Source organism: Juglans regia, chromosome 8 (assembly GCF_001411555.2).
Source record: "Juglans regia cultivar Chandler chromosome 8, Walnut 2.0, whole genome shotgun sequence".
Taxonomy (NCBI): Eukaryota; Viridiplantae; Streptophyta; class Magnoliopsida; order Fagales; family Juglandaceae; genus Juglans; species Juglans regia.
The window spans coordinates 8,548,002-8,563,836 of record NC_049908.1 but is presented as its reverse complement, the minus strand read 5'-3'; the positions used below and the strand labels follow the sequence as shown (position 1 = coordinate 8,563,836).

General features: G+C 31.6%; 1 protein-coding gene across 1 annotated transcript; it reads right to left on the bottom strand.

Annotated features, from left to right (window-relative positions):
• Positions 1–431: 431 nt before the first annotated feature.
• Positions 432–6,783, bottom strand: LOC109000521 (squamosa promoter-binding-like protein 14). The gene is made up of 11 exons (XM_018977433.2): positions 6,349–6,783; positions 5,471–6,077; positions 5,173–5,369; positions 4,252–5,090; positions 4,052–4,126; positions 3,851–3,958; positions 3,648–3,765; positions 3,261–3,396; positions 3,034–3,178; positions 2,325–2,927; positions 432–1,575 (listed from the first exon to the last, which is right to left on the bottom strand). Exons 2-11 carry the CDS (start codon positions 6,040–6,042, stop codon positions 1,150–1,152), a joined length of 3,219 nt encoding a protein of 1,072 aa, XP_018832978.1. The 5' UTR covers positions 6,043–6,077; positions 6,349–6,783; the 3' UTR covers positions 432–1,149.
• Between the last annotated feature and the right edge of the window lie 9,052 nt (positions 6,784–15,835).

The window sequence follows — 15,835 nt, the reverse complement described above, 5'->3', positions numbered from 1 at the left end:
AATCCTACACAAATTCAGTCTGGTAGCGCCAACTGGTTTATAGTTCTTATAAATCAAAGATTCAAACTTCTTACGCCAATTTACATTTCTGGCTGACCATTAACAACTGAAGATCGAGTATCGCTTGGAGGTATAAAAGCAGTATTGGTGGTCGGAAAAAGTGTCAAGGTACCAATCCAATCAGATAGTCTTAGCATCTAAGAAGAGAGTACACGCCATCCTATCGTTACATCATGCAGAAGAGAGTAGATGGCAGATAAAAGAAGAGATGCAGTCCCGGACAGCTATCAATCAGGCATTTCAATGATATTTGTTCGCATTTCAGTGGAAAATATTACCGTTAAAAAAATATAAAATGATCACGTCCTTTAAAGCAGGTGGCTTAAATGTAAATGTATTACCAGAAGATCATACTGGCACGATTAGAGAGATATACTAACATGCCTCTTATTTTAAATAAAACTGAACAAATATTTCACTATTGCATCATATGATATTGTCATGTGATTCACCAGAGACCGATTAGCTTATAGAGACAACAATGTTACACTGTAAATGCCCTAAAATTATGATCCATATGACTTGTAAAGGAATATAAAGGGGAAAATTAAACCACATAGGATTAACCAAATTAAACCTCTTATGAAACTATACATGCTTGCATTCTCTCTCCACTTGTCTTTTTTTACTCCATCTGGGTGGGTCTCCAACACCATGCTATCGTGCGGCTTTCCGCCCTTCCTCTGGCTTTTATCTCTACCAATGAAGGGCACACTTCAGAGGTTTCAGGAGCTGAAGATTTCTAAATTCCTAAGTCAAAAATAAATCACCTACTTTCAGCAGATACCGGCCAAAGAAATTTTGCAATCTACGCCAGCATCCCGAATCTTATGACTAGTTAGGAAGATACTATATGCAGCATCTCGATCATGTCATGCCTGATCCTGGTCATAACTTCCTAACTTCTCAGGACTGTCTACACAACTCCTGTCCAACCCTTAGTTCTCATTTTCAAAATGTAATCAGCATAACTCATTTTCATTTCCAAAAATCAACTTTAACCGATATCAAAGTAGATATCGGAATCAACTTGCGCTCAACTGACCTGAGCCGCTATTTCCTTTGTCCAAAAGCGTCTCCCCATTAACATTATATTGTGCCAAAACCCAAATTCTCCCACTTGAATGGGGCAACCGAGCCAATGTCTGGGGAGCCACGCAAGAACAAGCAGACACAAACACAGACAGCAGCTATGGCAAGCATTGAATGAATGAAGGGGCGCTGAAGCAATCCTTGGGAAGCTGAAACCCTCATGTTGTGCTTCCTTGCAACAACTGCACACCTGGCACAAGATCTGAGTTGTTTGACTTGGGTACTTATCTGATGCTCTGGCTCCATTGACAACCGTGCTTGCTCTATCTCACTCGTTACCATCACTGACACTTGACCATTCTCTCTGTCAGTGAGTTTACGAGCCACCAGCTTGTTGTAGGAGTGATTATGCCTCATCATAGCATAATCATATGGTGACTGTCCAATTGCATCAAGAAGGGTAGTCCAGCAGTTCAATCCAATCTACAGGAGAAGGGTGAAACAAAGAAGGATTAACAAGAGTTCAAATTCTAATTGTATCCGTGAACTATTGTTTCAAGGCTATAATTTCTGTGAACTTGTCCCGATTCAGCATTGAACTTTTATAAATGTTTCCACTTATTTTTTTATCAGTAAAAACAAATTTGTCAATTTAGCCATTATAAAATGACAAATGCTAATATAATAAGACTTTTTTTCACACGCTGACATGACAATTTTTGGTCGTCACATAAAAGCAGAGCCATAAGGAAACATACGACATATATTAGGGCCGCAATATTTTCAAATTATTTTATTTTTTATTTTTTTATAAGATCAAAACATGGCCTAACTTGTCACATCCCTACCTATCATAAGGACGTGTGCAAAATTGTTTACTTCTAATGGTATAATCGGTCGCAAATAACATTTAAGTTGCTTCTCTAATATATTCAATGAATTGGTGGTTCAAAGATGAAATTATTATATGATACATAATTTAAGAACCAAAATCATATTTTGGCTCTCATCAATCTATTTTTATTGTTAAAACTATTATTCGATGACCAGGGCAGGTCATCCTAGTATTATCAATCCCAGCTGCCAAACACTTCCCTCCTTTTACTTTTCCCAAACCTTGAAAAATCTGATGGTTAAAATTGATAGTTGTAGCAGTCCTAGTACCAATCACCACAATCATCAGAACAATTATATAATTAATAACATCGATAAGAGTATCAGTAGTAGAATACCTCCAGTGGGTCGCTCGTCAAAGCATCTATCAGATCATCTGAACCTGACGTACAAGCAGCCAAATGTAGAGGTGTAACACCTCCAGGCCCCACAACATTTGGTGGAAATATATACTTCTTGGAGGCATCATTACTGCTAGTAATCGAGTAATGGATGAGCACATCAACCATCTTCCTGCACCTTCTTTTAACTGCCCGGTTCAACAGCTGAATCTCAGACAATGTCTCCAAGGACTCCTTTGTCAGTACATTTCCATCAAAGTTTCTTTCAACCAGTATGTCTAGGAGCTTTCTAACTAAAGCACAACAGTCTCTTTCAACAGAGAATGTGAGTAAAAATTTGAGCCGGCAAAGTGAATAATCAGGATTCCCAAGCATGGAAGTGTTTCCTATCCTTTGGAAGAGCCATCCAAGTTCATTCAAGAAGTGCAGAACTTCCTCCCTCGACTTTGGTCGCCGAAAATCATTTGTATTTTCTTCTGAAATGTCATCATATTCTCTTGCCTCCAAATCAAACTCAGACTCGAGAAGCCTCAGTTCCTCACAGATGGTTGAATTAGCTACTATCACTGGAAAACCATTGCCCTTGAAACCATTTTCTACCTGCTCATAATATTGGTAAAGTTCAAGTACAATGTATACTTTTCAAGGATTCTATTCATCTGAACAGAAAACTACAAATAAAAAGAAGAATTTATCAGAGCACTACCTCAATGAAAAAGCGACCGACACCTCCAGGAGATTCACAGTGAATTTTGAAACTGACCAAATTTATCTTATCATACGAGGTTCCTTGGCAGGTAGATTCCGAAACTTCCTTCGATATGTAACCACCCATATAAGTGCAATGAATCCTGCACAACTTGTAAACCAGCTCTTAAAACAGGGAATGTCTTAATTGAACCTATCTAAAGCAAAAAAGTACACCATACTTACTTGGCTCCAGGATTAGAGAGATTTCTACCCTTCAAAAGTAGAGATGTTTCTTGCCCATCCACAACTGCCAGAGGAGATACCAAAATCAACTCTGGGGAACTCCATGTTCTCCAGGATTTGCATAGATGGATCTTTCCTGAAGAACAAAGTGCAGATCAAGTTATAATCAAAGGGAGATAGTCCAAAATTCCTATTTCGTTTACAACCCATCCAAATGAAACATTTTTTTTTAATGTTCGTCCAGATGGCACATCTTTTTCTTTAGATAAAAATCTGTATAAAAAAATCATAACACCTAAAAAAAAAAAGATTGTAAAAAAAAAAAAAGGTATAACCAATCCACATCCTAAAAAAAAAAATTCAGTCTACCAACCCATTGGTACTCACCATCTTTATGTGATGCTAATTGCCTGCCTGTGTTAATTATAAACCTCCCACTTCTCCAGAAATCAGAATCTGAAGATTGAACCAAAGTATTGACACGCTCAAGAAGGTTTTGTTCAAACTGCAAAGAACACATACACCCTGCAAGTGGTCAGTATAGTGGCGACATAAATGTTGCTCAGCTTGCATTACAGCAGTTCACTCACTTGTTCCCAGGCAGCGGATGGCATTGATACATAAACTGATAGAACCACACAACCAGGTCTTATATAACTCTCCATTTCAGATGGACGGTTAGAGAGCCAACAGGATATCTACAAAACAGGTCAACAAATATATTATTTAAGTTTCCACGCCATCCAAATAACACAATGGGCAAGTGATACGATATGCCATAAACTCCTCACCTGTGTCCGCAATGTCTCTGGAAAATGGCTCGGATCCTTGTCAAAAAGTTTAAAGATTATTCGACCAGTGCGATCCTGTGGGAGGAATCATACAATTATTTCATACGCATGATAAATGAAATAAAATAAAGTTCAGACAGCCCCAGAGGAAAAATGGCAATAATAAAGCTCAAACAAAATCCCATGCAGTGCCTAGTTACCTGTGCATCAGAATTCAGACTTGGAGGTGAATGGTCAGACCCAGAAGAGATATACCCAGCTTGATAAGGAAAACTTTGAAATGAACCAGGCTCAGCTCCTGTATTTGATCCTCTGAACAGATCAAAGGGCCTCTTAGAATCACCAGTTCTGCTAGCGACAACATTTGCATTAAGCCCTTTATTGATTGTCATGTTCTCAGGCTTCAAAGTTTCTCTTTTTCTCTGTATCGGTAACAGCTTTTGCACAGTAGGAGGAGAAGACGAAGGAGACCTCCCATCAATGGGATTACTGCTGTCGGATGAGAAATATTTCCTAGAAGATGCAAGTTTTGGAGGACTATCATCTTCAGGTGAGGATCCAAACAGCTGCAGAGGTAAATTAACATGCACTTCTTGAACCTGGCCGTCAGAATCTTCCATAGGAGACTGGTAACCGCTACTAATTCTCTCTCCTCCAACAGAAGGAAACTCTAAAGGAGGTCTCTTTTGCAGATTGAGAGTAGTTTGGTCAGAGTGAGTAATCTTAGTTTTCTCACTGTCGCTGCTATGGCTGCTCTTTTGAGATAGTATTGTGAGAGCATCGGGAGCAGACGTGGCTAGGGGAGCTGAAAGAACAGCAAGCAGATCCTTTGTTGAAGGAGAACATGCGTTTCCATTCAGTTTGATTTGATGTTCCAAAGAAGTATGACCCGGTAATTTACCATGCAAGCTTCCTAAATTGGGCAGCTTCGCCACCAGGTCTGGAGGCAAAGGTAACGAGTTTATCTTACTAAGTATCTGAACAAGATGGTCTCTATCTGGTATCGATGAGCAGTTGATTGTTTTATCCTCATTTTTCCCTATGATTTTGAATACATAAAAATTAGCATAGAATCAAAAGAGAGTAAAAGGAATGGCATACATTTAGCCAGTCTCATTTACCTTGGGTACGAGCTATAGCAGCCAACAAATTGACGACATCTAAATTCGCATTACTTGCAGTGTTGTCCCGGTTTCCAGGAAGTAGAAGCCGTCCTGTAACATCCTCCTGTTGGGTTTTCCTTCTACGGCGATTATGCCCATCAAGTCTACGCCTACAACTCCTCTTACCCTCATCAAACGCAGAAAGGAGATGAAACCTGGCAAAAAGTCAAACCAAGAAATTGATGTATAATGTTCTAACAGAACATGAAACTTTACAAGGAAACACGCACAGTCAGACACAAAACTAGATGGTAACCTGCTGCACTGCTGGCAGAACCTCTGCATCTGTTTGGCAACAAGGGCCTTGGTAGATTTGCTGTGAGCCTCACACACTTTGTGTCGGCGGTGATAGTCTTTTGCGTTTGACAAATCCTCCTTACAGTTATCAACCTGACACATGGGGTAGTTTCCGCCGGTACCGGGAGATCCGGACCGGACCCTTTTGTTTGGCCTCGACTGGGGCTCCTGCTCCTCCTCCACAAACTTCAAGCCGCCACCAAGATTCAGCCGAAGGCTCTCGTCTTCTTCCTCCACAGACACAGACCGAGAGCTCTCTTTCTTTTTCTGCTCCGCTGCTGCTGCTGCTGTAGCTGGAGTACCAAGCCGCAGGTCCAGGGGCTTGGCCACGAATCTGACGCTGTCCCAATCCCAACCCTTGGCGTTCCAGTCATCCATGATATGGTTTTGAAGCTCTGTTGTCGGTGTCATCAATGGCGGCTTCGCCTGAACATTAAGCAGATCACGCTTCTTGGCCATCGAAAACCGACTCTGCAGTGTCTGCGGGTGTATGAAAATGGGAGAAGCCACCTGCGGACCTGCCTCCTCCATATCTCTCCTCTTCTCTTCTCTTCTCAAGAATTACTCTATATATCAGGAAAATGAGATTAAAAACTCAGCACACGGAAATCCCATATCTCTTCTGATAAGTACAGGAATAGGAATCTCTTACCAAAAAAATCATATCCAAAATAACAAACAAAAATCTAACCCAAAGAACAAAGACAAAAAAGAGGCTTTGAGTTCGCATTCCATGTTCTCGCCACCAATTAAAATGGTCACACAAAGATTTAATATGCGGATAAATTGCAAAAACCCAGAGATCATAGATGCAGAAATTAATGAACAAATAAATACCTTCACAAAAAAGTGAAGTGAAGCCCCATGTCCTCAACCGGAACCGAACAAAAACCAAAACCAAAACCAACAGTTAAAGTCGAACTCAGATCTAAAGGTTTACAATTTTGGAAACCAAAATCTCAGAAACCATATATATATAAACAAGTGGTTCTGAGCCGAGTATCAGGAAACCTCCGAATCTCCGAAATCTAAAAACTGATAATTTCAGCTAAATTAAATCCATCAGAGAAACCGATCTAAGCAGAACCTCAACCAAACAAACGAGAAGTCCCTCCGCACCCTCCAACCATCTTTTACTTTTTGCGTTGCAACTTGCAGACTTTTCCCCCCCGACCCTCCTCGTCTTTACCTTCTAACAAACTCCTCCTCCTCCTCCTTTCGGTGTTGGCAAAAGCCGTAAATTGAAGCAAGATTGGGGCTTTAGTAGAGGCCGCCCTGTGACCAACGAAGAATCTACGACTTTTCCTGTTACTAATTTAACTGAGGATATATATCGAAAATCATATTTGTCCTTTTTTTGATAAAAAAAAATTAATTTAAAGAAAGCGTTAGAAGCCAAAAAGGTCCTGAAAACATATTACGGACGACTTTTATCGTTTCCGTTCCGGTCACGTCACACGCCGGCACCACCAGTCCCGACGACCATTGTTATAGCCACCATATTCAACTAAAAGTGTGAAAATAATCGACAGATAACATTGAAATTTTGTTAAAAAAACATTAAAAATATGTTATCTCTCACGCTGTTAAACTTGCTTTGTTGCTAACTACCTTGTACCTACTTATGATGTCATTGGTACAGGAACAGAAACCCAGGCTCCAAAAAAGTTTTTACTTGCTGTATTTTCTTAAATTATTATATTTGCAGGAGCTGATTTATAAGTAAAGATTAAAAATTTAAATCTTATATTTTTTCAATCAAATATCTATTTTATCAAAATAAAAATATTTGTAATAATAAATTATATAATTATCGTCCATTTATTTAAAAAAAATAAATAAAATATGAAATTTATAAAAAAAAAATTTAATTTTTTAATAATATATTTAATTTTTTTTAAATAATTATACGATAGTTATATATTTTACGATTGTTTAAAATTATTTTTTTTTATAGAGAATCAAAGTTTCTCTCTCTCCCTAAGTTATTTGCTAGACAAATTGATACAAAGAAATGGCTTTCTGCGGCAGTTTTCTTGAATAAGAGTATGACTTTGACGGATATAAGACAACTTCCTCCTCCATCCCTGTGGTTTTAACTTCGAGTATGAAATTACCGCCTTAGAGCACTTTCATTGGAATATTTAAATTAAAGTACATTTTTTTATAAATGTAAGATGAATTTAACTTTTAACTAATCTAATAAGAATGCTCTTACAATAAAAGAAACAATGAAGTACAAGTGCTGTGGAATATCGACATGAAATTACTGTATAACCACATGGTACTACAGATTCTTCCTATCATTTTCTTAACACTTTTTTTTTTATTATTAAAATTTTCATAACACCGTTGTTCCCACTTCCCACCTGCAAATCTCATGAATTTAGATTCAGAAATAAATTGAGGTGAATTAAGATAAATTATAAATAGTAAAATAAAAATTAAATTATTTATTATATTTAATATAAAAATTTTAAAAAATTATTTTGAAATTTTAAAAAATTAAATTATTTATTATATTTTATATAAAAATTTAAAAAAATTATAATGATAAATGAAACGAATTGAGGTAGATTTTAAATCCAAACCTCTCGTTAATTTCTTTGTATTAATAAATTTATAAACAGATGATAACAATAATTCTTCTCACGTATTATTTAAAAAAAAATAAAATGAAATTTCTCGTTTAAATTTGTTTCATATAAATTTTAAATTTATTTACTTTTTATAAAAAGAAATAGCATAAAATTAAAAAAAAAAAAAAAAACCCATTTATAGCGAGTCATAATGAATTAACAATAAACTAATATATCTGACAGTATCTAATAGTAAGAAGGATATTATCTTTTATATATGAGTGTGTTAACACATCACTTATAATAAAATAATTTAGCAAATGCAGAGATAAATTAGGGTGTAAAAAGGGTTTGGTTTAATTTTGTTTTTTCCACCTTTCCTGCTCTCATAAATTTTGGGTTATAGTTTGAGATTGTTGACTCTCCGCGTAGCATAAGGTACAAGTCATTCAATCATCCATTGAAAAAGCACCCGGTCAAGACGATATTTCTGAAATGAGAATTCATTTACTGTTCGAAATGAAAATAGGTCCTTCTTCACCATGTTTTTTCTTCTTCTTTTTCATTATTATTATCAATATAAGAGAGGAAAATCACGTAACCTCTCATGAGTAGTACTTCTCGGCGTCACGTAATTTCCATCTCATTTTCTAGAATTTTTCATCTCTCCATTCACAATGCTTTATAATCTTAAGTCCCAAAACTCTATATATAATCTTTTGCATTTATCACTCGAGAATTGAGAGTATATATCATATATATATCACTCTTATCCCACAATTATTAAACTCTCGTGATGTGATGGTGTGTGGATAATCATGAGATTTTTTTTTTTTGTATGTTTCAAGGGATAAGATCATAATATTAAAATGGAAAAATTGTGAGAAAATAATGCATAAAGCATCACAAACAAAGGCATCTTTCAAGAGTACGTACAATGGGGGAGAGGTGTATGATAGGAGTGTGAAATATTATGATTCTTGGGTGGATGGGATGCATGCACTGAATGGGAAGGGAGAAAGACTGAGAGACTTTTATGAAAGAAAACAGTTCGATGTGTGGAAACCAGCTCAGCTGTATTCGAAATTCATGCCCCCCCACCTACGTTGCTTGCTTGCTTGCATGCATCTCCCACCTCTGCTTCACTGTACTGTATTTGTACGTTTTCATTCTCCGCCATTGATTTCTTCGGTACTTCCATCCTTTGTACTATCCCTTTTAAGCATTGGGTCCGATTGTTCTTTTAATAATTTTATATATAATGATACATGGATAAGCATTACGTACTTTTTTTAAAAAAAATTGATATTTATAATTAAAAAATTAATTTTTTTTTAAAGTTTCATATTTACATATGTTTTATAATTATAAATAGAGTACAAGTCTTATGTAAAAAAATAGATTTTTTTTTTTTTACTTTTACATGAATTTTACGGTATATTCGAGTGAAATATTTGATTAAGAAAATATTTATATTCATATCTCATCTCACTATTATTCATTACTATTCAGTAAATTTAACTCACAAATCTTATTACTATTTACAACTCATTTCATTATTATTTATAATTTATCTCAACTCATCTCAAATTATCTTTAAATATAAACATCTTAAAAGTTAAAAAATAAATTATAAAAATAATTCCAAGTCAACTCAACTCCTTCCCTTCTTTAATCAGAAAATGCCCTTACGACCTGCTCCACCCAGCACAATGTTTTCTTTTTCTTTTTCTTTTTAAGATTAAATTATTTTAGAGAATTAATTAGTCTATTGGACATAATTTTATATATTAAAACGCATTAATAATTCAATGATTGAATTAAATATATATAGAAGATTGTAGTTAATAAACGTACCCACAAACGCACTCAATTGCCAACGTGGATCGAAAGCTCCATTTATTTCCCTTTTATCCCAAAAAAATATTTAAAGCAGTGTGAATGCATTGGCTGCTTCATAAGACTGCCATGAATGCATCGAAGTCGAAACAGTAAATATGATAAAATAATAATATTCATATAACTATTTTAGGGTTAATGTTTTTATTTATAGTTATTTTTCGGAAAATAAAATAAATAATATATTCATATTCATAAAACTACTTTACAACACATTTTACAACCACTCATAGTGTCACTTCATCAAAAAAATTATTTTATTTTAAATTAAATTTCTGATTTTAAGTAAATAAATTATAAAAATAATTGTATATATATTGTTGTTATTCTACATATGGGAACTGCTGAGAGGTGATTACCTGATCGGGAGAGTTTCTATCAAGAAGTGCGAAATATACTTTTTTTTTTATTTTGTGTGTTTTCTGAAACATTTAAAAAGAAAATCACTTTAAAATTTAAAAAAAATTATAAACTCATAAATAAATAAAAGAAAAAGCTATTCTTACCGCTCCTGCTTTCACTCCCGCTCCCGGTCCGGCTATATTTTTTTAATTTTTTTAATTTTTTTTTACTTAATGATTAATTAAGTATTTTTTAATGATATTATAATTTTTTTTAAAAAATATTTTACAATGTTAAAAAAATACATATATAAAAAAATAAAATAAAAAAATATAACATTTTACACTATTGGTTGCTCTTAACGAAACTGGAAGCGGTGGCTATAGAGCCACCCATAAATAAATAAATAAAAGAAGAATTGGTAACTTTTATTGGGATGTTGCATCATTTCCCTTCTACATATTATGTAATAGACCTAAATGACATCCTCTAATGTATTTATAAATATAATTTTCTAAACACCATAGAATATTGATAGTTTGTGTGTTTGAGACAATAAAATATAATTTACTAAAATATTTATCAACTCAACTTACTAAATTTGACGAATATAATTATATATAATATATCCAAATAATTTAATTTAAACTAATTATGTATAATATATCCAACTTATTTAATTTAATCTCTTCTAAAATAAAAATTGATCAATTATAAATTATAAAAAGTAATACTAGATACTATTTTAAAATAATGTAGTACATTTTATCTAAAAAAAACTAATATAATTTTATATTTAATTTTTTTTTAAGGTGAGTATAGTACAAATATTTATCATTTCCTCAAATATTATATAAATAGAAAAAATATTTACAATCGTAAATTATACAATCGTTACTAATTTTTTTGAAAAAAATAATAAAATATAAAATTTATATAAAAAAGTATTTTTTTAATAATAAACTTTATTTTTTAAAAAATAATTATATAATATTTATATAATTCAGATTTATATATAGAATTAATCTTATATAAAAGGTACGGGGACATTGAAAGGGCGATCAATACGCGTGGGTGTAAACTGTAGAGTGATGGAGACCCCAAGAAACATGTAAGGCTGTGATTTGCTGATCTATTATTTTTCCCCAAACTTTAAAAGCAAAGGCCCCAATTGGACCAGAAGTCAGAACTGCATTCATGGACCGTACAATCGCACGTGCTCCGTCAACGTGAGCAGGGATCAGTCCCATCCTGCTTTTTTTTTTTTATCCAAACCGAATTTTAATATACAATTATAATATAATTATCATTACTTTATATAAATATAATCAGTTTTATTGTTCATTATTTTTATTATATTCTTTCTAAATTAATTAAATTATTATACTTATAATTCATACACAGAATATTTATTAATAAATAAATAAAAAAATTATCTATAATATTTAATATAAAAATAATAAGTAAAATTTTTCTTTTAAATTATAATTATAAAAAAAAACTATGCATGTATTGTTATTATTATTATTTTTTTCTACATAATGAAGATATTCTATCTTTGAAAAATAGTTTAATTTATGGTCGCAAACTTTCTCCGTTAACCATGTATAATAATCCTCCAATTAAAAATAAATAAATAAATAAAAATTGATTGGTATGCGTAGACGCTAGAGTCTAAAGTATTAGCATTGATTTTATTAAAATCTTCTTTAAAATTTATTTAAAAATACATATTTTTCTTAAATTTAAAATCATTCAACTCATAATTTCATATTAGATTTATTAAAATAATAATATAATATTAGATTTTTATTTTTTTTCATATTGATAACTACATTAACTATATATTAATTGATAATTTAATTTTTATTTAAATTATTATTTCTCTACTATTATTTTTTTTCAACCTATTTCTTAATTATTAGTTGGGTCTAATTTTTTATAATACTTTTAAAAGTGAATAGTAAATCTTTAAATATAAAGAAACACTCCCAAATATTATAGCTCATAATTCAAGTCATTATTTTCATGTAAGTCTCGTATATATTTAATTTTTTTAAAATAATTATGCAATACTTGTACACTCATAAATGTAACTATCATTTATCTTTAAAAAATTTCCACAAATCAAGCAAGTTTCACTTACCATTCTTAATTAATTTACCCAAAAAAAAAGTGTCTGAAAATAATGCATTGAGGTGGCAAAGAAACGCGTAAGCTCTTGAAACACTCATATACAACCAAAAAAAAAAAATTAAAAAAAAAAGGACATCGAAAGCAGTGACCATTCTTGGAAGGAAGAAAATAAAAATATTGGTTTTGACTTTTTGGTGGTTTTATAGTTTAAGGAATTATAATAATAAGGGGTTTTAGATAAGGTATTTCCAAAATATTAATTTTTAAAATCTAGTTTTAAATAGTCAAATTATTATAAGGTCTTTTATTAGTAATTCAGTTTCTAAAATTTGAAGAATTAGGAAGATGAACATTAGAGGAAGTGTAGTTAAAGAGAAAAAAATCCGATAATACTCGGATTATGGTGCACCCATTCACACAAATACAATTATTTTTTTTTTTTAATTTCATTTTCTTAATGACAAATATATATATTTTTATTGATATTCGAAAATAACGTCTCCGACTAATTTCATAGATACACGTTTCATTGATAAGAAATTCTTGATAAGCATACGTCAAATAATTTAAAAGAAAAATCTCTACAATCTCGTACATTGTTTGCACTAGGAAATTTTCTTAATGACAAATACTTGTGGGAAAAGGTTAGTTAATTCCGAGGTTAGACTTTAACCCTAATTTAATTCTTGTTCTTTGACTACAAATCCAAGAAAAAACAAATACATCCAATCAATACTTGGTCGCTAATTCATCATCCTCTTCACAAATGGGGAAGAGAGAGATATATGATTATCATAATTATTCCAAGATTGACCACTCAAAGATGTATTTTCCCCAGCCTCAATGATCTATTCATGTAGACATGTGTGAATAATGCTATGCATCATCTACTTTTTCTTAGTCTCAATCAATAATGTATGCATCAGCTACTTACTATTCATCTCTCCATCATATATTTATAACTTTTTCATAAAATGTATAAGTGTTTTTTATAGAATATGAAAATATTTTTTATAAGATGTGAAGTGTGAGACGGTAAATAGTAACTGATCAGAAGAATTTTTCTTAATTAATAATGATTTTGAGAGTCTTTATTACTGACTTTTATTACAATAGATAGAAAATATGACAAATTATTTGGATTAAAAACTTTTTGGGTCAATTGATTTAAAAAGTTATTTGAATAAGATTTTTTATGAGATGTGTTTTTTTTTTTTTCTCTTTTGGGTTTTTAGGAAAGTTATTTTAGTTTCTAATTTTGTTTTTAGAAAAACTTAGACAATTTTTTAAAAAATAAATAAACACCAAACAATTTATAGATCTTAAAGGTTTTTTTTTTTTGAAAAATTGTGAAGAACAATCATAATGGCAAAAGTTATGTTGTTCAGGAGGCTATTTCTGATTGTTTCCTTATACTCTTTTTGCTTAAAAAAGAAGTAAAATCCAATGGTCGAGATCATTATGCGGAGAAAGATCAAGGTCCAAAAGAGGTGCACATGCAATAATATAGTTCGTAGAGATGGATGTACATGGCCTGGCTACATGTGTTTACGTAAGGAAGGGGCTTGGAACTTTCATACATTTTGTACTTTGCAACACTGTCTAACCCACTTGGATCGCCTCTTACATGCAAATTGACAAAGGAAATAGCCAAAGGATACTAGGGTACCATGTCCTTGAGCTCCCTATGATTGATCAGGATTGTGATCGACATGAATCGAACCTAATATCAGACGTTTACGTCTCGTCTTTTCTGAACACGAGTCTGACTAATATCATATATAAAATAATATAAATAATATATATAAATTTCAAATGCATAAATTTTGTATAAGTTTTTTTTATGAAAAAGTGAATCACATTATAAAAAAAGTATGAAAAACTTTTTTATTTTTAGAGTAATGATACGTATAGTTTTGTAGTGTGCAAGTATTATGTAATTGATTTGAAAAAGAGTATAGTCTATTATTAAAAAATTAATTTATTTTCATGTAAATCTTGTATTTATTCATTTTTTTCAAAGTGACTGCATAGTATTTGCGCACTCACGACTGCAAGTATTATTTTTCTTTTTTTTTAATATGATCCATAATTTTATAAAAGACTTGTGCAAAACTTGTACATTTTGAACTTCTTACTAGCATTTCTCATAAAATAATAATAATAATTTTTATTGCTAAAATTTTATGAAATTTCATATTATGCAAAAATTGTACATTTTGAACTTCTTACTAGCATTGCTGATATTGGGTTCTACGATTCATTGGATAAACTAAGTATAGTTACATCTGAATGTCACCAAAGTCCTTGAATCTAACACAACAGTTAAATCCTTGAATCTAACACAACAGTTTTTAAGTATTCTTAGATATTATTGAGTATTTCATTCTCAAATATCATTCAAACACAAAATGCTTTTTAATTTTTAACTTTTTTATCTAATCATTACATAATCATTACAATTTTATCAAATTACCAAAACAAAACATAAAAAATAATAATATTTTTTTCAAATCTCAAAATAAAAATATTATTAAAAAATAATATTCAAACAATTTTTTAATTTTATAATATTTTTATTTAATTTTTTCTATTTCATTTCTCAACACTCAATAAAATATTTTAATTCAAATAATTTCACTATTACTAATATATATATATATATTCTAAGTATCCAAATAGACTCTTCATTTCCTCTCATGATTGATCTATGCATATGAAAGATATACACACATTTCTTCTAATATTTGATAAGTTACATTTGTGTCCAATCTCTTTAGAGCCCATACTTAACTTATTATCATGACATGAATCCTTTCTACTGTTTCCATGATGCACAGAAATGATGATTGAATCCAAGGAAGATCGTGAGTCCTCCACAATGTGCGCATCTTGTCCACCCACTTCAATCTGGCTCTTAATTGATTGAAGTCCTATGAGTAGTTCTGTTCATTATGGATTGGGTTGAGAATGATTTATCAATGATATTTAGATGGATGGGTCATTGGATTTGCTAAAAGATTCTGCCTCCAAAATCAAAAGTGACTAAAGTAGATTATCTATGCCACATGTCCTCATAATAAATAAGATTAGGCTGATGGATAGAAGTATATTTTATTATTTAATTTATATCTTAAAATATTAAAGTATTAATTAAACAAAGTAGAATATAAATAATTAAAATTTAAATTCAAGACATTTATTTTAATAACATATCATATAAAATTATCACTTATTTCAAATACTCAAGATTTTCCCCACCTATGTAGTTTGGAATTAGTGATCATTGATTGCAAATAATTTAGAATTGCATCTCAGCTGTACGGTGAAAAGACATATTGCATTTACACCGTCTCTAAAATTTTCCT

Excerpts from the sequence above, each read along its gene's own strand:
- LOC109000521 (XM_018977433.2), bottom strand. The coding sequence starts at position 6,042 with ATGGAGGAGGCAGGTCCGCAGGTGGCTTCTCCCATTTTCATACACCCG. Across the intron at positions 5,370-5,470 it reads TTCTGCCAGCAGTGCAGCAG|GTTTCATCTCCTTTCTGCGT; the intron begins GTTACCATCTAG and ends ACTTTTTGCCAG. Across the intron at positions 3,179-3,260 it reads CTCTCTAATCCTGGAGCCAA|GATTCATTGCACTTATATGG; the intron begins GTAAGTATGGTG and ends CAAGTTGTGCAG.